This window comes from Lonchura striata, chromosome 6, assembly GCF_050655825.1.
Source record: "Lonchura striata isolate lonStrDom1 chromosome 6, ASM5065582v1, whole genome shotgun sequence".
Taxonomy (NCBI): Eukaryota; Metazoa; Chordata; class Aves; order Passeriformes; family Estrildidae; genus Lonchura; species Lonchura striata.
The window spans coordinates 20,879,631-20,901,530 of NC_140708.1; the positions used below are offsets into that span (position 1 = coordinate 20,879,631).

General features: G+C 38.5%; 1 protein-coding gene across 12 annotated transcripts in view; it reads right to left on the reverse strand.

Moving 5' to 3' along the window:
• Positions 1 to 1,085: 1,085 nt before the first annotated feature.
• SEC24C (SEC24 homolog C, COPII component) overlaps positions 1,086 to 21,900 on the reverse strand; it is a 39,208-nt gene continuing 18,393 nt past the window's right edge. For 6 of the 12 annotated variants that reach the window (XM_085583584.1, XM_085583582.1, XM_021548788.3 and 3 more), the window contains 18 exons: positions 21,578 to 21,646; positions 19,766 to 19,877; positions 18,819 to 18,946; positions 16,143 to 16,281; positions 14,137 to 14,252; positions 12,764 to 12,888; positions 12,311 to 12,502; positions 11,191 to 11,284; positions 9,388 to 9,504; positions 8,724 to 8,894; positions 8,242 to 8,338; positions 7,830 to 7,975; positions 7,290 to 7,428; positions 6,366 to 6,484; positions 5,803 to 5,982; positions 4,973 to 5,164; positions 4,474 to 4,563; positions 1,086 to 4,038 (listed from right to left, as the gene is read on the reverse strand). In XM_085583584.1, the coding sequence (XP_085439710.1) occupies positions 3,898 to 4,038; positions 4,474 to 4,563; positions 4,973 to 5,164; positions 5,803 to 5,982; positions 6,366 to 6,484; positions 7,290 to 7,428; positions 7,830 to 7,975; positions 8,242 to 8,338; positions 8,724 to 8,894; positions 9,388 to 9,504; positions 11,191 to 11,284; positions 12,311 to 12,502; positions 12,764 to 12,888; positions 14,137 to 14,252; positions 16,143 to 16,281; positions 18,819 to 18,946; positions 19,766 to 19,877; positions 21,578 to 21,646 (2,367 nt within the window). In that variant the 3' untranslated portion in view covers positions 1,086 to 3,897. The remainder of the gene's footprint in view (positions 4,039 to 4,473; positions 4,564 to 4,972; positions 5,165 to 5,802; positions 5,983 to 6,365; positions 6,485 to 7,289; positions 7,429 to 7,829; positions 7,976 to 8,241; positions 8,339 to 8,723; positions 8,895 to 9,387; positions 9,505 to 11,190; positions 11,285 to 12,310; positions 12,503 to 12,763; positions 12,889 to 14,136; positions 14,253 to 16,142; positions 16,282 to 18,818; positions 18,947 to 19,765; positions 19,878 to 21,577; positions 21,647 to 21,900) is intronic. The other 6 variants (XM_085583586.1, XM_085583585.1, XM_085583579.1 and 3 more) reach the window with 1 other exon arrangement.

Consider the following 21,900-nt stretch of genomic DNA (forward strand, 5'->3'; position numbering starts at 1 on the left):
CTGTACAATGGCTGAAGCTGCTGTAAATCTCCCTGCCTCTACCCGCTCCGGCATCCGTCCGTGCTCACACCGGCCCCGCAGTACCTGCCGCTGACAGATACAGCCCAGCTGCTCCCCGAAGGCGCAGCGTGCCGCGACTCAAGGCACTACAGACAGGCTCCGGGACCAAGCAAGCGGTCAGCTGTTCCAAGAGCGAGCCCCCAGCTCCGCTCCTGTTCGAGACCATAAAGGGAAGGAACAGAAAACACCTTTTACTATCAGAAATCTTCTGTTTGGGTGTTTGGGTTTTGGGTTTCTTTTTAATATCTACAGGTACTTTTAAAGCACCCTTAAAGCTGCTTTTCTATACCAACCTTGAATAATTCACAGAATCACAGAATGAGGTTGGAAGAGACCTCTAAGATCATCAAGTCCAACCTATGCCCTAACACCACAACTAGACTATAGCACCAAGTGCCAAGTCCAGTCTTTATTTACTCATATGCAGAGATGGAGATTCCACCACCTCCCTAGGAAGACAATTCCAGTATTTTATTATTCTTTCAGTGAAATTTTTTTCCTAATATCCAACCTAAACCTTCCCTGACATAGCTTGAGACTGTGTCCTCTTGTTCTGCCAGTTGCTGCCTGGTGGAAGAGACTGACCCCCACCTGTCTACAACCTCCCTTCAGGAAGCTGTAGAGAGCAATAAGAGCAATATGTATATTCCTACAGTATTAAAATATTCTGTAAATGGGAAGGTGGTTTGGGCTACACTATGTAAATCCAACAGACATATTCTAGAATTACCAGTCAGCTGGTCAGTTATACAATTGCTAAAAGCTTCACATTAACTTCTCAAGAGACAATACAATATTTATGAATTATCAGTTAGAATACAGGACATTAGTTAGTATGGACACAAGGCAAAGAAGTATTCTTCAGCTGTGTTAGAAACAAGCTAAAGAGGGAATAGTTTTCCTTTCCTTTGCAAAGTCAGGTGTAGACACTGCTCAGGCCTGCTCCAATAGCACCACGGTATCCTCCACTTGGGCCCAGAGAGAAGGTAACAGACATGGGCTCTCCAAGACAATTTCCACAAGCATCAGAATGTGCTGCACAATTTACTCCACAAGATTAATGTACAAGATCCACAAGGCCCATCATTATCACATCAGTTCTGTGGTAGATTCTGGACATAATATACATTCTATAGGAGACAAATCTCAAAAATATTCAACAGCAAATTTAGTATTATTGGATATTTAGCAATGATTGTCTTGTGCTTTCATACAATTTGTTATAAGGCTATCAGCAAACTGTACAACAGCAATATTCATGGGTACAGTCAAGATAACACTGCCAGTTCACTCTGAAGTTTATTTTTGCAATTAGCAACACTCCCAGCAAAAAAAAAAAAAAAAAAAACCACAACCCAACCCCCCAAAACAAAACAAACCCCAAAAAGCCAAAAACAAAAACACCCACAAAAAACCCAACCAAAACACCCCCCAACCAATTCACTCAGGTACCCTTAATTCTAAAATATGAGCTCTTTTGAGACTGCTGAAGTCATAACTTGACATTGTCATAAAGTAAGGGCAATATTTGCATAAGTAGACCAAAAAACCCCCACCCAGTCAATAACTCAAGCTGTGTCAGCAAAAAAGGGAATTTCTTTATGAAATGGAAGTTCAGACAGAGCAAAAAGTCAATACCAAATCACCTAAATAAGGGAACACTGAGAATAAACAGTACCTTTTGTCTGTTGACTCTTGTTGAATTCCTTATCATTCAGTGCGAATAACAACAATGACAAAAAAAGACTGAACTTGGTTAGTAGAAGATTAGACTGTAAAGGATCAATGAATTATACTTCAGCCCTTCCCATTTCCCCCCCTCCCGCAAAATACAGGGTTTGGAAAAATAAGCAGTGTTTATTTACTAACAATGACATAAAATACATCTTAATATATCTTTATTTCTTTACAAATTAAAAGATGCATTGGAAAAACAAGTGAAGAAAATGAAAGGTTCATTCATGATTTCATTTCCACCCCCACACCCCCCAGTATTAATACTAGAAATTAGTATTTGTGGAAGTCTGTGGTTGCTGTGCATTATATTCCCGAGAAGTTCTTTTTTCCCCCCTCTGATTAAAAATCCTCTAGATTTTTTGGTTGGAGGCAGTATGTGGAGTAAAAAGTCAGCCACATTCATACAAAACCGCTGAAAGTTCTGTCAACTACATCTTGAAAGAGTTTCTACATTACAATTTTCATGTTCCCCTTTCTGTGTAGTGATGGGAGGGAAGACAAACTAGCAGCATTAGAAGAAAAATGAATTTATATACATGCTACAGGATATGGAACTAAAACCACAGCCAGATATTTTTCTGATCTTAACAAGGACTTTCCTATGAAATATCAAGCCCAGATAACATGTTCTCTAATCCATCCACATTCTTCCTTTCACTTTTAGTGCTATTGGTAGCTTAAACTCCTGGGTACTGGAAGAACACCTGTTAAGTGTTCAAATTAAAATATACAAACCCTCTTTCAAAAGTGAATAAACAAAGCCCTTAGAATTCTAAATTTGATTACACTAGCTCCCTCTTCACAGGAGTCTTCTCATCCACCCTTGCAAAATGGAGCAGCAGAGCAGCCAAAGTGGATGGATTAATCTGTCTGAGGTATTTTAGTTTAACAAACAGGCTTATAAAAGGTTTTGTGCAAGCTGATCAGTAGACAGAATGTGGAGGGTATAAACATCCAGTAATGAGACTCTTTGCTATGGCCCAGGTGCTGTCAATAGCCAAAATCAGGTACATGTAATACCTATTACAGTACAGTCTAAATCTTAAGGTTTTGTATCCCCTTCCGTTGTGTGCCAGGGTACAAAGCAATCTTAAATTCATGTCAGTATAAATCAAACTCCTGCTTGTTGGCTATGATTCACAAAAATATGGTTGATAATGGCCACTTCCTTATCATTCAGTTCCTACACAGTCCCTCATCACCTTGTTAAAAGTATTTTCTGCCTAAGGTTAAGAAGCTTTTGTTCCCACCACCATCTGACAGACAGGTAAACTCTGCAGGAGAGGTCATGGAACATGGATTGAGTAGGACAATACAGAGCTGTGCAATGAGAAGAAAAGCAGTCACCACACATGTCAACAGGAAGTACCGTCTCTACCCCTACACTGTCCAGAAGCTGTTGATTTTTGCCCACTTAATTATTAATTACTCCATTACAGTTCTGCACAGCAACTTATAGTACAGGGAAGATTGTGGAGATAAGTTTGCCCTGCTGCCTCCTGGCTTACCACTCATTTCATGTTTCATGGCTTTCTGGCTTGGACAGCCACATCTGTGCTCTAACAGATCATGTTTCCCTCTTTAAAGGAGATACAAAATGTTTGGCTGCTCCAGCTCCCATCACCTGATCTACCTCTTGCCCTTCCCACCTGTGCATCCTCTTCACACTTGGAGCATGCACACACACCCACACAAATGCACAGCAGCTACCAGAAGTTTTGAAGAGTTATCGCTTTTTCACCCAATGTTGAATCATGTACAGTGAACTGAAAAAAACTCTACATTCATTACAACAGGATTAGCGAGCATGGGGTGGGGTGGGGGGTGAACTCCTGCCAAGCACAGGAAACAATTTAAATGCAAATAAAAGACCTGGTATCAAAGGCCTTTTTTTTTTTTTTCAGCCCTCACCAGGAAAATATTTCATCTCTCATATGGGATTGGGAAAGGTTGAAAGGATTTCTGCTAATGCAATGTGTATTAAAAATTATGGAATTGTACAGATTTCTATGTTGTCCTTTTTGAGGGCGCTGGGCCTTCTGATCAGGTCATTAGTGGAGACTGAAATGTCACTGCTGAGTTCTAGCACCACTCACTCCTCTAGCTCAGTAGCTGCCGAATCTCCTTGTGCATGTGACACAGGAAGTCCACATAGGAAGCCCCCCCACTCAGGCTCTTGTCCTCCACTAGAAAGTGTTTGAACAGCATTTCCAGCTTATCTTCTTGCTTCACAATTATCAACTACAAGAAACCAAACACAACAAGAACAAAACCAACAGTAAGTAGCTATTAAAATTAATCTTCATGGGGAAAATAGAGCAAAAAGCTAAATGCTCAAAACTGCAAAGACAGCCAACCAGAATCACAGCATACAGTCTTATGTGCTTTGACTTCTGTAACTTAGCTGGGTTAAGCCTCAATCCTAAACAGAAGGAAAGTACCATATATGTAGTTCATATAATAGTGTATTGTAACATGTCTGAAAAAAGGAAGTTTTAGAACTATGGTAAGCACGAAACTACAAAATTAGTGAAATTTGTTTTCAGATTCTTGAAAACTTTGAATAACATTTATGACATTGGGAAGAATAAGTTCAGGACTGCAGCATCACCAGGCATCAACTGACTCTACTAAGAGGAAAGGGGATTTAAAGCTCTAAATGGGGGACATTTTTACCTTCATGTAGCGGGATCTCTGCCCTTGAAGCATATCAACAATAGCTCGCACTTTCTTTGAAAAGGGGTTTTCCAAGACTGGCAGGGTACTCTGGAATGAAAGACAGCCAATCCCCATTAGTCTTGGGAAGTAGAGCAATGTTAAACAAAAGTCAGCAGCTTTGGCATAGTCTAATAGGGTAGAGAAATATCTACCCCCATTAGCATACAATCTCTTTAAAGAGAATGTAACATGAAATCAGAATTAGAGGTCAATTATTTATTCCATTTAGATATCAATTGTTCTCTTCAATGTTAATGATACGACTTGTCAAATACATCTAGGCAAAAGCATGCCTGACATGTCTAGACTATCAACATTTCCACTAGTTTCACACATCTGTGCTTCTCTCACTTCTATTACGAAAAATGAAATGCTATTTTTTCTACTGGCTTTCTCATTGTTTCAAGTTTTGGGTGACTATCACGGACTCTAGCTCTCACACTGTCATCCACCTCACCAAGGCATTGCTAATTTGACTGAAGGATGACACTCCAAAGAGGTTCTGGATCAGGCCTTGCTGCACGTTGACTCCCACCCACACAAAGATGTTCAGCCCGTTCTCCAGCAGGTAGATGTCACCCTTGGAGAGACGTTCCTCGGAGTTCCGAATGGCTGCTGGCAAGGAATCACTGTCAACATCTGCTTTGGTCTGTTTTACAGGGAAATAAAAATGAAAGTAAAATAAAAGCTATAAAACAAGAATATCTTAAGAAGTCCTGAAAATTTCTACCATGAAGACCCCAATAATTTTCTCATTTCCAGGACTCTCAAGACTGCAAAAATTGTGACTGAAGTAGAATTTTCCTTAGTTTTCTTACTCAAAGCGACACAGAAGCAGCTCAGAGACTCTTGGTTAGCAAAAGAGAACACAAAGCTTCTGTGAAAAGACTCAAGCTTATATAGGACCTCCTGGAGTAGGAATTTTTAGTGTTATTCCAGCAATTATGGTAATGAAACGTCAGAACAGTACATGGAGTTACCTTGCAATACTGAAAATTACTACAAAAAGTTGTAAGCTTTAGGACTTTCAAAAAAGACTATGAAAGGGTCAAAAGTGTCTTCTTTGTCACTAGTCATATGCTTACAGCTCAGGAAAAAAGTATCCCCCAAGAAATTCACAAGGTGCAGTAATGCTGAGCAAAATTAAGTGAAATATCCCAAGGGATGGCAGATCCCCAAATACTTCTCAAATCACTTTTCCTCACTAAAATATAAATGCTAGTCCTTAAGATAAGGCAGTGAGACAACAGCAAGCCTCAAATGCTAAGCAGATCTTGAATTACTTACCAGGGGCAAAAGCCTGGGATAAAAGAAAACATTTGTTTCGGCCACATCCATGGACGTCACTAACTGACGGACGTAGGCACGGTCATCTGTTGTGACCTCTGGGCCCGGCTGAAGTACGTCACTCTTCAACACACAGTTCAAGTACACAGGAAGCAGCTTCATGCATTCGGGGAGGATGAGCTAGAAGTCACAAGCAGACAGAAGCTGGTCAGCTGTCTTGCTGAATAAGCTTATGTTTGACAAAACAAGGCTTGCATGAACCAACAAAGTGTGGTACAGCCATGAGGAGTGAAAGCTGACAGTTACTTGTATCATAGACTGCAAAAGAGACATAAACCTTTCCCTGAAGCAGGCAGTGCCCCCTGGGCTCCAGACAGATGTCCAAGAAGCCATTCTCAACTACAGTTTTACTTGTAGTAGTGTTATCTACATTCCCGAGTCTCTGCTTTGCAAATTTCTGCTGAGAAAAGGAATTGGCTTTTTTGAGGAAGCTAAGTAAGAAGCAGCTGTCATCACTTTTTAATTTAGAAGTCTGGGATTCAAGTGAAAGCACTGGAGTTTACCTGGCCAGCAGAAGAGGGACTAGCACAGTTCTTCCGATAGCAGGCTAGGATCTGGGCACACTGGTTGATGAGTGCATCTCGTACAGTCTTCACTGGACTACTGAGGACTCCACGATATGCTGCCCAGAGAGAGAAAAAAGATGGACTGCTGTCAAGCGATTGCTCAGGAACAGCAAAACCCCAACACTACTTCCACAAAGGAAATCTAAACAACTTGTTTATGGAAGCCTTTATTCTTCCCGCTTCAGATTTCTAGGAAAATGACAATATGTTCCTATTGAAAACCTGAAGAAGCTCATTTACTCCCTTTTATTACATAACCTTGAACTCTATCTCCTACATACTTAAAATATACTTATCATAATTGAAAGTGTGGGGTTGTATAAAAACTCCTTTTATAGACTGGCCATCTTCCATTAATGGTCTGAAAATTGAATGTTTCCTTCATTTTAATGGCAATAAACATACACAACTCTCTATCTCTGCTGCATTTCTAGGCTTTTACTGGAAGCTAGAAAGGATAAATAGGGACAGTGCATAAGTGTATGACATTTAACTCAGATCTATGAACACAGGCCACCATTTCCTATTGTGAAAACAAAATTCTTCAGTAGTTAAGGAATGAACTAGAACAGCCCAAAAATAAATACAAGGATGAATTCAGACAGCTGGCAATACAAACTGTTATTAAAAACATTTAGAAAATAATTTAAATGAAGAATAAGCCTACACCCTCCATCTGTACCTCTTGTCCTAAGCAGCAATACAATCATCACAGCTTTATGCTCTTTCCCATAACTGACTGAAGTATCAGAACTGCCACCTGACATTTGAAGCAGGAAGAATAAACAGGTGTCACTGGGTGACAAAACAGGCATTTTAGTAGTTAAAGGCTCTAATTCTTGTTTCCATGTTTACCCTTACCATACTTAGCCAAGTAGTTGATGAGGGTGTCAGTCTCACAGTTCCGATAGAGGTCAGCAAGCTGCGTGCAGCAGTTTAAGGAGAGATTGTGAATGCGGAGTCGTCGCTGTCCTGCACAACTTGTATACAGCAGAGCACACTGCAGGAGACAAAAATGCCAGGAGACAAATAAATGAATAAGAAGGGCAGGATTAGAATATACTTTATTAAAAGCTAGGACTCAGATGCAAACCCAAATAAGGTAACTATGTAAAAGACTCGGACAATAAGCTAAAAGTACATGCTAAGAATCATGGTTAATGAAAGGTAACAAGCAGCAATTTTAGCAGCTGTATTAAGGGACCTGGTCTTAGAAAACAGGACTGTAGGTTGAAGTAGTCTAGGTCACCCTCAGAAGAAGTATGCTGGAAGGGTATGATAAGATGCAGAAAGTAAGAACAAACAACTTCATTGAAGAACAACAAACAAACACTTCCTTGAAGAAGTGTTGAATAATTCAGTCCAATTACCAACTCACTTCTACAAAGCCTTCCCCCTCACCTGAAGCAGTGCACCACTATCTTCACTCAATTTATCATCATGCTTGAATTCCACTGTGATTGTTTTATCACAGTCCAGACCTGCCATCTCTACATCAGTTGTGTTGCTCATATAGAAAGCTCCAAAAAAGTCTGTTGCTCTAATACCTAAAGAGGGAAAAACCCAACATGAACCACTGTTTTCAACAAAATATGAAGACAGCCAGCCTTTTGACCCTGACACCAAGTTATCCTGACAGATTTCAGCAGGGATCTTTGCAGACTCAACAAAAGTCTTAGAATTCCAACACTTTAGCAGAGCTGTTGGGATAGACTAGTCACCATGTGTTTTAAATTACAGGAAGATTTCTTTCTTCCCATAAGACATGCTTGAAGTGGTCAATTTATTAAGGTTCCTCCATGCTAACACCCACCTGTGCTTGTGCGCACTCTCATTACAGCATCAAATCCCACTTCTTTCTGGACATCCCTCCTCAAGTCATTCAGGAATCTGTACTGGTCTGTCTCCAGCTAGAAGACAAGCAGTAATTGAAGTTTCACATTTTCATAAATCAGACTGGCTTCATAAATCATAAAGTAATTTAAAACCAGATACTACCTCCCATGGTCTTTCTTTAAAAGTCAGCTGTGATATCAGGCTCAGTGGCCTGCTAATAAAATACTGTGCTAAGAGGCAACAGCCTAGCTCTTCCCGTTTCGTTTTGTTATTAACAGATTTTTGTATGAAGACACAAAGCTACCAAATAATTTTGCTGATTATCTTGAAATCTGAGTAGCAATTTACTTCCAAAGAAGTATTTCTTCACTGTGGTTTCCACTATGAAAAAAAGAACTCTCAGCTAAACAGTAATTCTTACTTGGATCAGACAGCAGTCTGAGTCAATGTCACTCCTACCTGGAAATACGCATACTTATAAATGGAGCCTCCTGTCTGGTAAGGTACCACACCCAGTGTGGCCACATCCAAATACTGGTTTGGAAACAGGAACAGATCCACACAGCAGCCCTGGGCCACACAGTCCTTGGCCAAGTTGTTGTAAAAGCTCGTCTGTGGTTGAAACAAAGTCTAAGAAAGGAAATCAGAGATGACATCAGAAATTCATCCAGGAAAAGCAAAGTGAGATCCAGTTTACAGTCCCAATCAATAGTCCTATACTTTAAGTCTTTCTTCAGAAAATCTTTCTTCAAGTCTGTCTTCAAATAGAATAATTTACATTCTCCCTGACTCTGCCTTTGAAGAACTGTTAATTATTATGAAAATTACTACACATTTTGCTTTAATTGTAAATGCAGCACATTTACTTTAACCCAAATTTGGTATTTTACCCTGTGTAATAATCTAGAGCTAACTCTTCTTGTTCTCAGACTAGAGCTGTCCTTATGATGCCAAGTCTCCATAGCCCTGCTTGGGAACAGAAGATAAAAGTGGAATGTTAAAAGATACCGGACAGTTACAGTACGTGCTATCCTTGTAATTTTTTAAATGCTGTTTTAGTTATTTTATTCCATAAAAAGCATAATATACACCCTTATGTAAGGATTATGCAAACTATTATTACCTTCTCCTTATCTGTGTTGATCAGTTTCCTATCATCCCTGTTCTTTAACTTTCCTGGAGCCTCTGCAATGGGCAGAGAGGTGTGGAAAATGAAGAGTTTGCCAGCACACTCAGCTGCCTGCAGGAAAGTGAGTGCAATAACAGAGGTTAGAAAGATTTACAAAAACTGTAAGGGAAGTTGTGATTCAAGAACAAACATTCAAGCAACCTCATCACTCTTTTAAGGTCAGGTGATACCAGACACACAGGCTCACTCTCACTTGGTTACGTGACTAGTGTCCAATGGAAGGAGCACAAATTACTGGTCAGTTACAGAAGAGCAAGTTTGAGCTCTACTGGCTTTGTGCTAATTCCATAGCAGGGAGAAAAGGATTTTCTCCAAGGAGAGAGAACAGTAAGCAGGACCCAAATACAAAAGGTTTTGTGCAAATGTGTTGCATTGTATTCTTCCCTGATTTACAGTTACTGAATTTGTGGAAAAAAGTCACAGAAATGGCAAAGAATTTTGTAATCTGAGCTTCAACAGATCAGTAATTTTAAACCAATACCCTGTGCCAACATTAGCTAATGTTTAATAGGTTTTTTCTCTGACACATGCAGTATGTAAAAAGTCAATTAGCAATTTTTACTATTTCTTGATTGAACAATTTTAACGAAAACTTGAGTTTAAGAGAGACCTTTAAGGATCATTCCCGTGGTGATGCTACACCTTGACATTTTGGGCCCTTCACTACAAGAACATTGAGATGCTGTAGTGTGTTCAGAGAAGGGCTATGGAGCTGATTAAGGGTCTGGAGCACAACTCTTTCTTGAAGAGTGAGTGAGAGAACTCATATTGTCCAGCCTGGAGAAAAGGGAGGCTCAGGGGAGATCTTCTTGCTCTCTACAACTACCTGAAAGGAGGTTGTAGTCAGGTGGCAGTCAGCCTCTTCTCCCATGTAATATGAGATAGGACAAGAGGAAATGGCTTCAAGTTGCAGCAATGGAGTTTTAGATTAGATATTGGGAAAAACTTCTTCATGGAAATGGTTGTCAAGCACTGGAACAGGCTGCCCAGGGATCCCTGGAGGTATTTAAACGATGTGTAGAAGTGTCACTTAGGAACATGGTTTAGTGGAGGATTTGGCAGTATGGGGTCAAGGGTTGGGCTTATCGTAGAAGTCTTTTCTAACTAAAATGATTCACTGACTGATGTGACAGACAAATAGAGCTGTGTCAACAGGTTGGGGTGAAGTCATACAGGCTTCAAAATCAATTTGATCAGTAGATACAAATCAGAGTTAAACCATGCATGTAATTATGTCTGGATGAAGTACTAGAACTGAATAACTTTAGGAAAAGCTTACTTGGTTAGCACATTGTTGCAGGCAACTTCAAACTTCTCTCCTTTTATTTAAGATTCTACCAGAGTACAAGATTAAAAAGACACCAAACTACAGAACACCTCCATGAGACTTAACAGACTTCAGCACCTGTTTTTTAATGCTGGAGGGTCTTTATTTTTTTCCTGTTGGTTCTGTAAACTGTTTAAAGCAAAACCCAGACAGACAACTGAGAGTAAGCCATACTCTTGCACTTGGAAAAACATTATTTAAAAAAGAATTGGGTAAAGAACATACAGATAGCTGCACAAAACAGAAGGTTCATGCACTTCAAGAATGAGAAAAGTACTCCCTACATGTAGTGTATCTACTACAAGGAACTTACAAAATCCTTAGATTTGTCTTATTAGTGTATGTTAGCAGAATATGAACTTCAGAGTACTTGGCTGAAAACAATCTGTCATAAAAATGTATCTACTAACCTTCAGCGCCTCCAGCCCTGCTTGAATCACAGGTGCAAAAACAGTTTCTGTTTCTCTTGTGTCTGCAAACATTTCTGGAATCTGATCCAGTAAACTAGCAAAGAACATGGGAAAAAAAAGAGCAATTCAAGACCCCATTTAATAAGAAAAGCCACACAGTTGTAGTTGATGATTTATAGAATTAAGGTGGTTTAAACATAAATCCCTAATAAGTCTGTAAATTTGCATAGCTTTTACAGTATTTGGCATCTCATCTGTGAAAAAATGCTGTATTGTTCTCCATTGGCTTCTCTCATCTATATCCTCAGTGCCTTCTGTATAGCCTCAACTGATGCCTATTCCCCAGATCTTCTGTATTTTTTATCTTTTAATGTATTCCAGTATACATAAGTAAGTAAATTCTTAGGAAGTACTAGTGACATTTGGCCTCTGTTTGTCAAGTATTTTGTGTACTACTCAAAGATTAATAGGTTAAACCCACAGTTTTGTATTTAGGCTTGTTTAATGCATTAAAAAGCAGGCTAGAAATTTTATCTAAAAACATGCAATTCCAGGTCTATTTCCCAAAATGTAGTTAGCTACACACCATAGATTAACTACAGTTCAAGTACCACAGTAAACAGTTGGCCAAAACTTTGTTAACTTCTTTCTTTCCTTCAGATTTTAACTTCTGTATCCCACTTACTCTGTTTTATCTACAGAACCAAAATTGGACACCCCTGTTGTCTCAGTTTGCAGTTATTTAAGCAGTCGTCTGAAAGACAGTGATTCAGGATTCTTACAGCATTCACTCTGCATCATCCTAGTTGTGTTTTGCTGTGGCTTTATTTTAGGTGGAGTTTTTTTTTGGCTTGGATTTTGTTTGTTTGTTTTTCCTTTTTTTCTCCTCAGAAATGCCCTTCTGCACTAATTGCCCTTATATACACTTTCTGCCAAGCTGGACTATGAGCCAAATAAACCCTTAGCCCTTCAATTTCCTCATCCTACCGTGCCAGCTTAATCTCAAAGAGTATAGTAAGTTAAAAGACATGGAGTGACTTTACTTGATAATTAAGCACACAACATTTGAATCTACCAAACAAGTATTTTACTACACACATTGTAAATCAATCTGTATTACCTGGCAATAACTGTCCTGGATTCATTCACATTCACCAGAAAACCATCAAGGAGTGGCACAAACATATCTGCCACATCTGAGACCACCATCATTTGCGGCTGTGCCAGTGAGCTCTTCACATTATAGAAGTGTAGAACTTTGTTGTAGGTGACAAAGCCTACTCGAATGGCTGATTCCTCCATGTTCCCTTCCCTGTAAGAGATATGCTTGCCTTCACATCCAAGAAGAGCGATAAACCATTACATATAACAAACACATTAAGAGAAAAATGAAAGGAAGTAGACTTTATTTTCACCTAGAAGGGTATCAAGAAAGATGTTCTAACTGGCCTTTTTCTGAAGAAAAACTTGACAGGATTATCAAGTAATTTTTAAGCTTCTAGTATTTTTTAAAGAGAAAAAAATAACAGCATTCCCCATTTGCATTGACAACAGTAGTTCACAATATACCTACCTGGGCAGATAATCTAGGAGTGACTTTAATTCTTCACATATTAGCCTCACTAAGCCACTCTTCACAGCATTGTAAGATACATCAATCATAAAAATGAAAGCAGGTGGACTAGGAAACTTGTTATTCTGTGGAAGAAAGGGAAGAAATCACACTATTGCCATGTAATGCAGGTCATGCAACAGCTCCGTAACACAGACAAATCCACGCCGGTCAAAACGTAGCTGGTTTCATGTACCTCTGTAACCATGAGCAGCAATTGTTTCTTAAGCTCTCTCTCCCATCCTTTTCCAACTAACAGGCATAGTATCATATTATGTTTAAAATTGACTGGTATTAAATGCCCTAGACTGACTTTACCATTGATCAGAGAAGAACAGTTACAACTAAATAATCGATTTACATGACTAAGCTAGATTGGAAAAGTAGATAGGAAAGGTTTTTGCCAGTTCTCAAGATTTTGGACCCTCACCAGACTTGTCACAGGGGATTCCATCAATATAAAATAAAAGATTTTCCTCTCCAAGGATTACAACCTTTTCCTTCTTAAAAATCAGGCTTTCTTTGGGAATGGAAACCTTATTTTAGTCAATAGTTTTCTGAAGTTTATAGGTCATACTGGAACAAGCACTCAGAACAAAAGCAAAACATAAGAACTTTCAAAAAAGCTATGATGATCACGTTTTGTTTGATTCAAAGTTCTTCTTATGCTGTTAGAAAAGAATTGGACTTTTGCTTAACTCAAAGTAAAGCAGAGGCATTAGAAAGCAACCAGTATCAACTTGCAACATTTAGGTATGTACTTCTCAGCATAAAATTTCAGCAGAGATATAAGTTGCTTTAATAAATACCTTGCACATATCTTCCCTATTCCTTAGAATTATTATTTAAATCTTTAATTTAAAAGTAAACCAGCTATGAAATATACATTTCCACACTATTCTTGTACTTCTAGTCTCTATAGCTATTTGAAATTGAAGTTCAATAGGTAAGGTCTGCCTTGGGGAACAGGTGGCACATTGCATAGTTACTATTGTACTTGCATTGAACCTCTCCTACAATTTCCTTTTCTGCCAAGGACTACTGTACAAGAATCCCTTCCTAAGGTAAGTGAAGCTATAGCTGCTTATATAGCTCCAGGACAGAGGCAGCTATTAAATTATATTATGTCATGTGTGATCAGGACCTCCACTGGTTTTGTAAGTAAGCAAACAAGCATGTTATTTCACACAATAAAGTGGGCTGGATTAATGCTGTTCATTTTCTCTGCCAGCCAGAAATCAGCCCCAGACAATTAATGTCTTTCTTACTTTCTAGAAAATAGTCTTTTTACTTAAAAGCAAAATAAATACAGCAATAAAAACATACTACTGTACCTTGCAATAGTCAACTGTTGCTAGAAACTCATATGATCCCAGTGATAACTCAGGTCGGTCATAGAAATCTACTCGCTTTCCAGTGTGATCCAAATGTTGGAAGTAGTGAGGTGGAACTGGGAAAGGAAAAATCATTAAGCTCAGTGATATGCCTATAATAAACACTGTAACTAGAGAGCCAACATGACAACAGCTATTCCAAACAAAACTTCAGAAAAGTAAACTAGCACTTTGGGCTAGCACAGAAGTACTAAAAATATTAATGCAATTTAAGAATATCATTCAAGCAAAACAATACAAATTTATTCCAGTTTGTCTTATGCACCTGACAACACACAGTATAGTTACTGTTATACATTTATTGAATCTCCTTTCCATTTCATTTTCCATTTCACATCAGAAACATCACCACAATACACTTAAAGGATTATTCTGAAGGATCTAGTCCAAAGGAAAATACAACCATCCCATATAAGTAGTAACAAATTATTTAAGAGAGAGTCTGAGGCAAACTACAGGCTACAGCATTGCTGACTCAAGTTGGGCTTAAAATACTGAGCTCCTTATTTTGCTATATAAGTTAGTTTTTCCTTTCCTTCCTGTGCAGCATTAGAGTGAAGCCTCCAGGCACTATCGTGTGCAGAGACTCCCATAATGTTTTTAGCAGAATAGAAAGAGTGGATTAAGGAGGAGGAACAGAAGTGCAACCACATGCCCAGAACCCAGTACTTCTGCGCTGGTACAAGTATCAGAAAATAAACTGGGAACGAAGCTAAATTTTAGCCTACTAAAGTCAGCTGCAGAAACAAAGTATTTCCCTTGTGCCCCAAGAACTACCATAACAGACACTCCCTCCTCCTGCAGAAGTACTCAGGTGACAAAATTTATTCTGGCTCTAGTTATCTATACAGCCCCAGATTAAAATGAGATTACCTGGAATGACATTATTCACCACATTTAAACTATTCTAAGCATTCCAAGTTTCAAAAGTTCAAAAGAAAACAAAGTGATATCATTAAGACTATATATAAGCTTTTATCACTCTTTTCTCCAAGTAGACATCCTACACAAGCTAAATGCCTGATGGTATTTGCAGAGAGAACAAAAATTGTAATTAAGTTTTAGGTAAAACTACATTGTGTTTTCACAGTATTGCTTTCATCAGCAGTCTCTCAGCATCCCTCCCTTTTGGCCTCTGCTCAGTTGTTACAGGTACAGCCCTTCACACAGCTGCTGAGTGAGCAGGACAGGGAGTGCATGCAGGCAGAAAATCACCAGACAAAATTGTTTTTTAAAGTTGGCCATTTCTAATCCTCATTTTGGTTAGTACAAACAGTTGTACAGCATAACTGAGGTGGTAAGAACAGTCCATTAAAAGCCATTAGTGCTACCAAATGGAACACTGAAAACATCATCATAAGGTTCATTGTACCTTACTTTCCACTGTGCCTTCAAAACAAATCTATAAATGTCATGCTATGAGCAGCTCATTGTGACTTCTGCTTAAAAGGAAGCATGTTTTGTACTAACTTAGAAGAGCAACTAATATTAACTGGCCTGTACTGAACACTCTTATTCAGCTGTAGCAGATTTAACTGAAATCTCATCTCTGAGGAGTGTTAGTGAGACAAAAAAAGGCTTTGTGAGAAAAAAAAAATCCTAACACATCCTACTGACTAGATCTATATCTCAGTCTGTTAAAAAAAACAATACTTTTGAAATACCAAAAGAAAATACAATAGACTTTTAAACCACCAGGTATCATGTTACAAATACCTCATATTAAAAATCTTCTACAATACTACAATATATAAGCACCTTTTGGAACACAATTTCAGAATTGAACACTGAACATGCCTTCCAATAATTTTTTACAAGACTAGACACATACTAAGTCACAGTATTCATTATAAATGATCATAACATAATCAAGACTTATTTGCCTGCATCTTGTTCAAAGACCTTTCCAGCAGAGCCCAGAGAGGGATTTCCAGAAGAAACCTTACCCTCAGTGACACAGCTGCAGAAACAACACTGGAACCTCCTTCCACCTTCAATGAATTGCATAAAAGGGCACATGTAAGCTTTGCACCTATTACATCGGACAGGACCCGATTCTCCATGGTCTACCAAATAAGGAACAGTCTGTGGAAGCAAGAGAAAAAAACAAGAAAATAAAGGGTCTCATGATGATGAGAAAGTTTTAAGCTTTGCATTGTGTGGTCATTTCTATCTCCCTGTACACTGCATAGGATTTAGCATTTGGCAGCTATGGGAGAGAATGCAGGGGATGTGGGAAGTCTGAACAAGTATTTAAGTACTTTGCAATTCAAGCTCTAGCACAGCAGTATTTTGAGGGCTAGAGTCATTAATGGGCTATCCCACCTAGCCAGTAGTTTGCTTGAAGAACACGACCACATTGCACCACCAGATGTATCCCAAGTGAACATAAAAGACTGAAAGTGACTCTTCACCTCTTATCTCTTCCCCTTGTAAAAAGCAAGCTTTTTGACAAAAGAAAAGCCAGTCATTGCATTTCATATATTCCAGAATATAGAGTATCTACCTCAAAAATTTCTACCTGGTAAGAATTATTTTCAACTCCATCATGAAACACATTATAACCACAAGCTCTTAGTGACTTGACCCCACTGTACATCAAGTCCCCAAAACTCGTATACAGTGACACCATTTTTGAACTATTACTCATAATGTTCTTTTTGCATCCAAACCAGAATAAGATGATTGGCAACTTCTGCAGCTTCTCAACATCAGAATGAGTGGGAAGCACTTGAAAATGACTGAGACAAAACTCATGCAAGTTATAAGCTGCATTCATAGTAAAAAGCACCTATGTTTGCCCACTAAGCTAAGAACTTAGCTCAAAAATTTAACTACTTGCTTTCAAATTTTCTACCAGTAAAGGCGTCAGTTCTTAATTCTCCCAGTTACCCTAAATCCATGATTATGTTTAAGAGACAACATATTCATTGAGCAGCAGATGAGCAGATGCTCCAATCACTTTCATCTTCATGCCACAGATGTGTTATGTCTTTTTATTCAACCCCACTAATCATTCAATGGCAGTACAATGGTTTTGCAGACAGCATTTCTCATTTCCTATAGCCCAGGCTGACCTCCTCAGAGGAAACAAATTTTCAAATTTTCTGATTGGCAGGCAATGCTGGTACTGTATCTCAAGACAATTACCACAATTTTCTTTTCCTCAACTTCTCTGTCTGTGACATGTAAACAAATGACCAGGGTGCTGGAAACAGGCAGCACAATACATAACTCATCATTAACCACTTACTCCCAGAAGACTGAGATACTTCTTGCCAAAGCCTGAAGCTTGGTTTTCTCAACAGCACGTAACACAGGGCAAAGGTCCTGGATTTGGCTGAAATTTTATATTTCCTAAATTTATCCAAATGCTTCTGTTTCATAAGATATTATTTTCATGAAACATTTATCCCTTCTTTTATGTAACGCTTTAGCTCTATTTACAGTCCTGTTGCTCTGAACAGCTGAGTCTTCATCTGTTGGAAGGGCCCCTCCACAGTGAGTTTGCCCTTGCCATAAAGAACTTCCAAACAGTAGAAGCTGACTGGTTTCCAGGACAATTTTCCAATGCTAGCCTTTTTTTTTTTCTGGACACCACAAGTATTTGTTCAAAGTATAAACACATCAGGAGACCAAACAACTATTATTTGTAAAGTTTCTCTAAAAATGTTTAACTCTACAAGCCTCCAGGTTTCTTAAGTAAGACCTTATTATCCTATTGTGGTCCTTTTAAACTTCAGCCACAGATAGTTTCATTATAAACCAGTTTTTAAAATTCAAAGCATAGTTTAGGGACTCTAATGAAATGCAACAGGACAAAAACACCCTTGAAAGACCAGAGGAAACGGTTTTCCTCAGCAGATGCTACATTTAGGTTTAACAGGGCACAGAACACTGCAGACCTTTGTATTCAAATTTAAGCCTGTTTCTCTTTGTGTCACTGCTCCAAGCAGGTTCACACTACACAATAGCCAGAGTATTTAGACTACTTTAAAAAATGTCAATTTCTGTAAAAGTCTCTGAGCTTTCATGTTCTCAGCAACCAAACACGAGTGGGTAAAAGTCCTAACAGCCGCAAATTACATCAAGAAGGCAATAAGTGCTGAGAGAGAAGGGACAGAAATACAAGTGCAGCTCAGCAGTGCTCAGTACTCTGTGTAGTGCTGTCATCCCACACAGTGCTGTGCATATACATGCATATTAGACAGCCAAACCAGTGCTGTCCCATACATTCTTATCCAATTTCACAACCTGGCATTCTAGAAAAGACTTCATACCTATGATTAGCAACCATTTAAATACTTCAGACTAAGAAATAAACTGAGATCAGCAGGAAGTGTACACCTCTGTGACCATCCTAGTATTTTGGTCACTTAGTCACAGTGCTTGACAGCCACTGCAAAAAAGCTGAAATTATCATGGCAGTCAAAATACTAAATCCTTTGAACACACCATTATTCTGCTTTACAGGTATCTATCACACACCTGCTGGAGAACCAATGTTTACCTGGTCTTCATCACCTCAGTATGCCTTCTAAGCATATGTGTTCAGTGCTGACACCTGAGAAGCTCTCCTGCTGAGCACATACAACACACATAACCCCACGCATGGCTCTCACCTCCTCCGGCGGCAGAGCAGCCAGCGGCTTTATGACGGCAGCCAGGGGAACTTGGGATTGTTTGGCCATGTCAGACGTGCAGGGAATATTGTAAGATGTGCATCTGATGTAGCGGGGGCTTGCATTACCTGGGGAACACATAAAAAAGCCCCACAAATTTCAGTACAAATTAAGTTTATATTCAAGAACAGAAACAAAGATACTTTAAGCTGTGTCATTAAGCCACAGACACTATGAGCTTAGCTAAATATTCAGTTTTAATCTATGGAAAACCTGAATTCCAAATAAAATACCTCTTCTCATGATTACCTATATATAAAAGACCTTAAAATAAACTAGACTTAAATAAACTAGACTCCCTGTCAACCTAAACCTATAAAAAAGCATTTCTGTTTCATATATTCGCAGACTAAAACATAATGTAGACAGAAAACTCTACTCAAACATTTCTACTATTTCGTTTTGCAATTTAGGCTGAAGAGTAAAATACTTGATTATAGAATCAGATTCGGAAGTTTTTCCTCGAACTTTACAACTCAAAAAAGGTGTCAGCAATTAAAAGATGAAATATCTTTTCTCTACAGAGCCCTTAGACATCCCTCTTAATTTTAAAAAATACAGTTGTTAGTCTAATTTGAATGATATTGCTAGTAGATTTCGGTTCTTAAAAGTCTTTTATAAAGCTCTACAAAAGAGGCTTCCTTTGCTGCTTTGTGATATCTCTGCTAATGCTGGTCCTAGGTATCTGCCTTGGAAAACATTTTTCACCTGCAAATTGGTTACTAGCTACCGAAAAATCAGGAGAATCTAAACTGAGATCAAATCAACACAGGACCTGAAACTAACCTTCTGTTGGTTAACATGTTTCCTTTAAAGACACAGTTCTGTCACTGACTCTTTGGGATTTGTGTTTTGTTTGCATGTTTAGGCAAAGAAAAATAGTTTACCTTGATCCTTGACCAAGAAATTTGTAGTAACAAGAGGTGGGACCTGCCCTCTCACTCCAGTGACAAATGGTTCTGATCCACGGTTATTTCTGTCATCTTCAATCACTTGAATCTGTGATGGAAAATACCACGTTGTTATGTGGAGGCTTAGTTTCTAAGTACTGTAAAATAAAAAATCTCTATGGCAGTAAAAAGGGGACCTGAGGCAAATAATTACTATCACTAAAAATAGGAAGAGCAAGTAAATTTTCTCAAGCAGTCACCTCTCAGTTTGATTTCAAATACTACTTAATGACTAACAATAAATTACAAGCTGTAAATAGTATTTTTCCCCAAGTATTCTTAGTAGAAGCATATTTTGTGTTTTAAAGTCCGATTTGAACTCATAAAAGCCAAATTCAGATCAAGAAAAGAATTTTTGGTAGTATTCCACAGTACAGTTCTAGTCAAATAAGAATTAGAAGCTTCTGTAAGCCTCAAGCTGAAGTCCTATAGGTAACCTGGCTTTTTCTTTCCATTATGATCCCACTGTTTTCATAGTATGCCTCTATTTCTAACCAATCTAACTTTGACCTAAAGACAGATGGCTTGCAAGCTCATGTGGAAGTCTTCATTACTTTGTGGTGCTCAAGAGTTTGTGATTTGAATTCTGGAAATGTGGAAAGTGAAATTTCAATAGACTTGTCAATAAATTAAACTTCAAAGCCTGCAAAAATCTTAAATTTCTTCGTATTTCAAATTCTTCCCAACTGCAAATTTGCAAAAGATAACAGAAATTTATTAAATAGTTTGTCTTAACTAAAATATTCACTGACCTTTGTAGCTGTACACGGCTCAAACATTTCCTTAGTGGTGACTGAATGAAAGAATTAAAGCTAACAATCATTCTTCTGCTCTTATTTTGCCATCAAACACACCTGTCTTTGCCTAGAGTAAATTCTGAAATGCAGATATTTCGGCAGAACCTCCACCCTCTCACTACAGATTGAAAGCAGAGAGCCTCATATAGCTTCAGTGACTACTCTAGAATAAATCTAGCCCCATTTCATAAGTCTACAGGCTGACTGATGATGGTGATCTCACCACCGGTACCTGTTAAATTATGAACTTTGACTACATGAAGAGGAAGTGACACATGCTAACAAAAACCCAAAAGTTTTTTTTGCCTTCCAATCCAAAAGGTAGCTGCTTTTTTCCTTCTTTAGATAAGATTCTCCAACATAAACATTAAATTTTCAAATTAAAAATTTAATGGTTATGAATGAGCACAGATTATGAGAGAATGTTTATAGCTCCCCATGCCACATATGAGAAGATTTGTATCAGGAATTAACTTTTTAAAAACTCTAGTTTATCTGCAATTTTAAAATTCCAGAGCACTGGTCCAGGACTGGTATATCAACAAGAACAGTAATCAAATTCGGATCAAAACACAGTAAAAAACATGGCTACAACAGCTCATGCTGTATGCATGCTGACATGAGACACACATGTGGGCACAACCAGCTTACACTGAAAATGCCAGCTGGAATCTGATGAAGGCAATATCCTAAAGATCAGACAAAGTGAAGGGGAGACATTCTTCATGATCTGTTTCTGAAACACTGCTTTCTATTGCCTCACCATTCATCACAGTAGATTTTAACAGCCTCATGTGGTGTAATGTTACTCATTTTGATAAGGCAAGCAGAAGACAGCAAGGAAAGGGTAAAAGTTTAATGATGGAGGGTTAGCAAGGTGAAGTTCAGGTTTCAGGCATGCACAGATGGTCACCAACACACAGACTACAATTGACATATACACAGCACTTACTGGACTAGGAATTGCATCTGGATCTATTCTGTGCCTGGGTTTCTGCTGGGGTGGCAGCTCATTAAGTTGCTTTTTTTTTTTTAATAAGAAATAAGAGCGCCAAAAAAAGGGAAAAAAAAAGAGAATAATAAACCAAAAAGTAATAGTGTTACTTCTCTCTACCCAAACCTGCAGCACTGGAATTAGATACATTTAGATACTGGTTCATGCAACAGGACACATCAGCTTCTGCAGCATACACTGATCCCAAAACCAGTCTTGCCAGGATATTGGGCTTGGCTCTGAACACCTTGCTAATGGAGGCAGTGGCTTACCTGCTAATT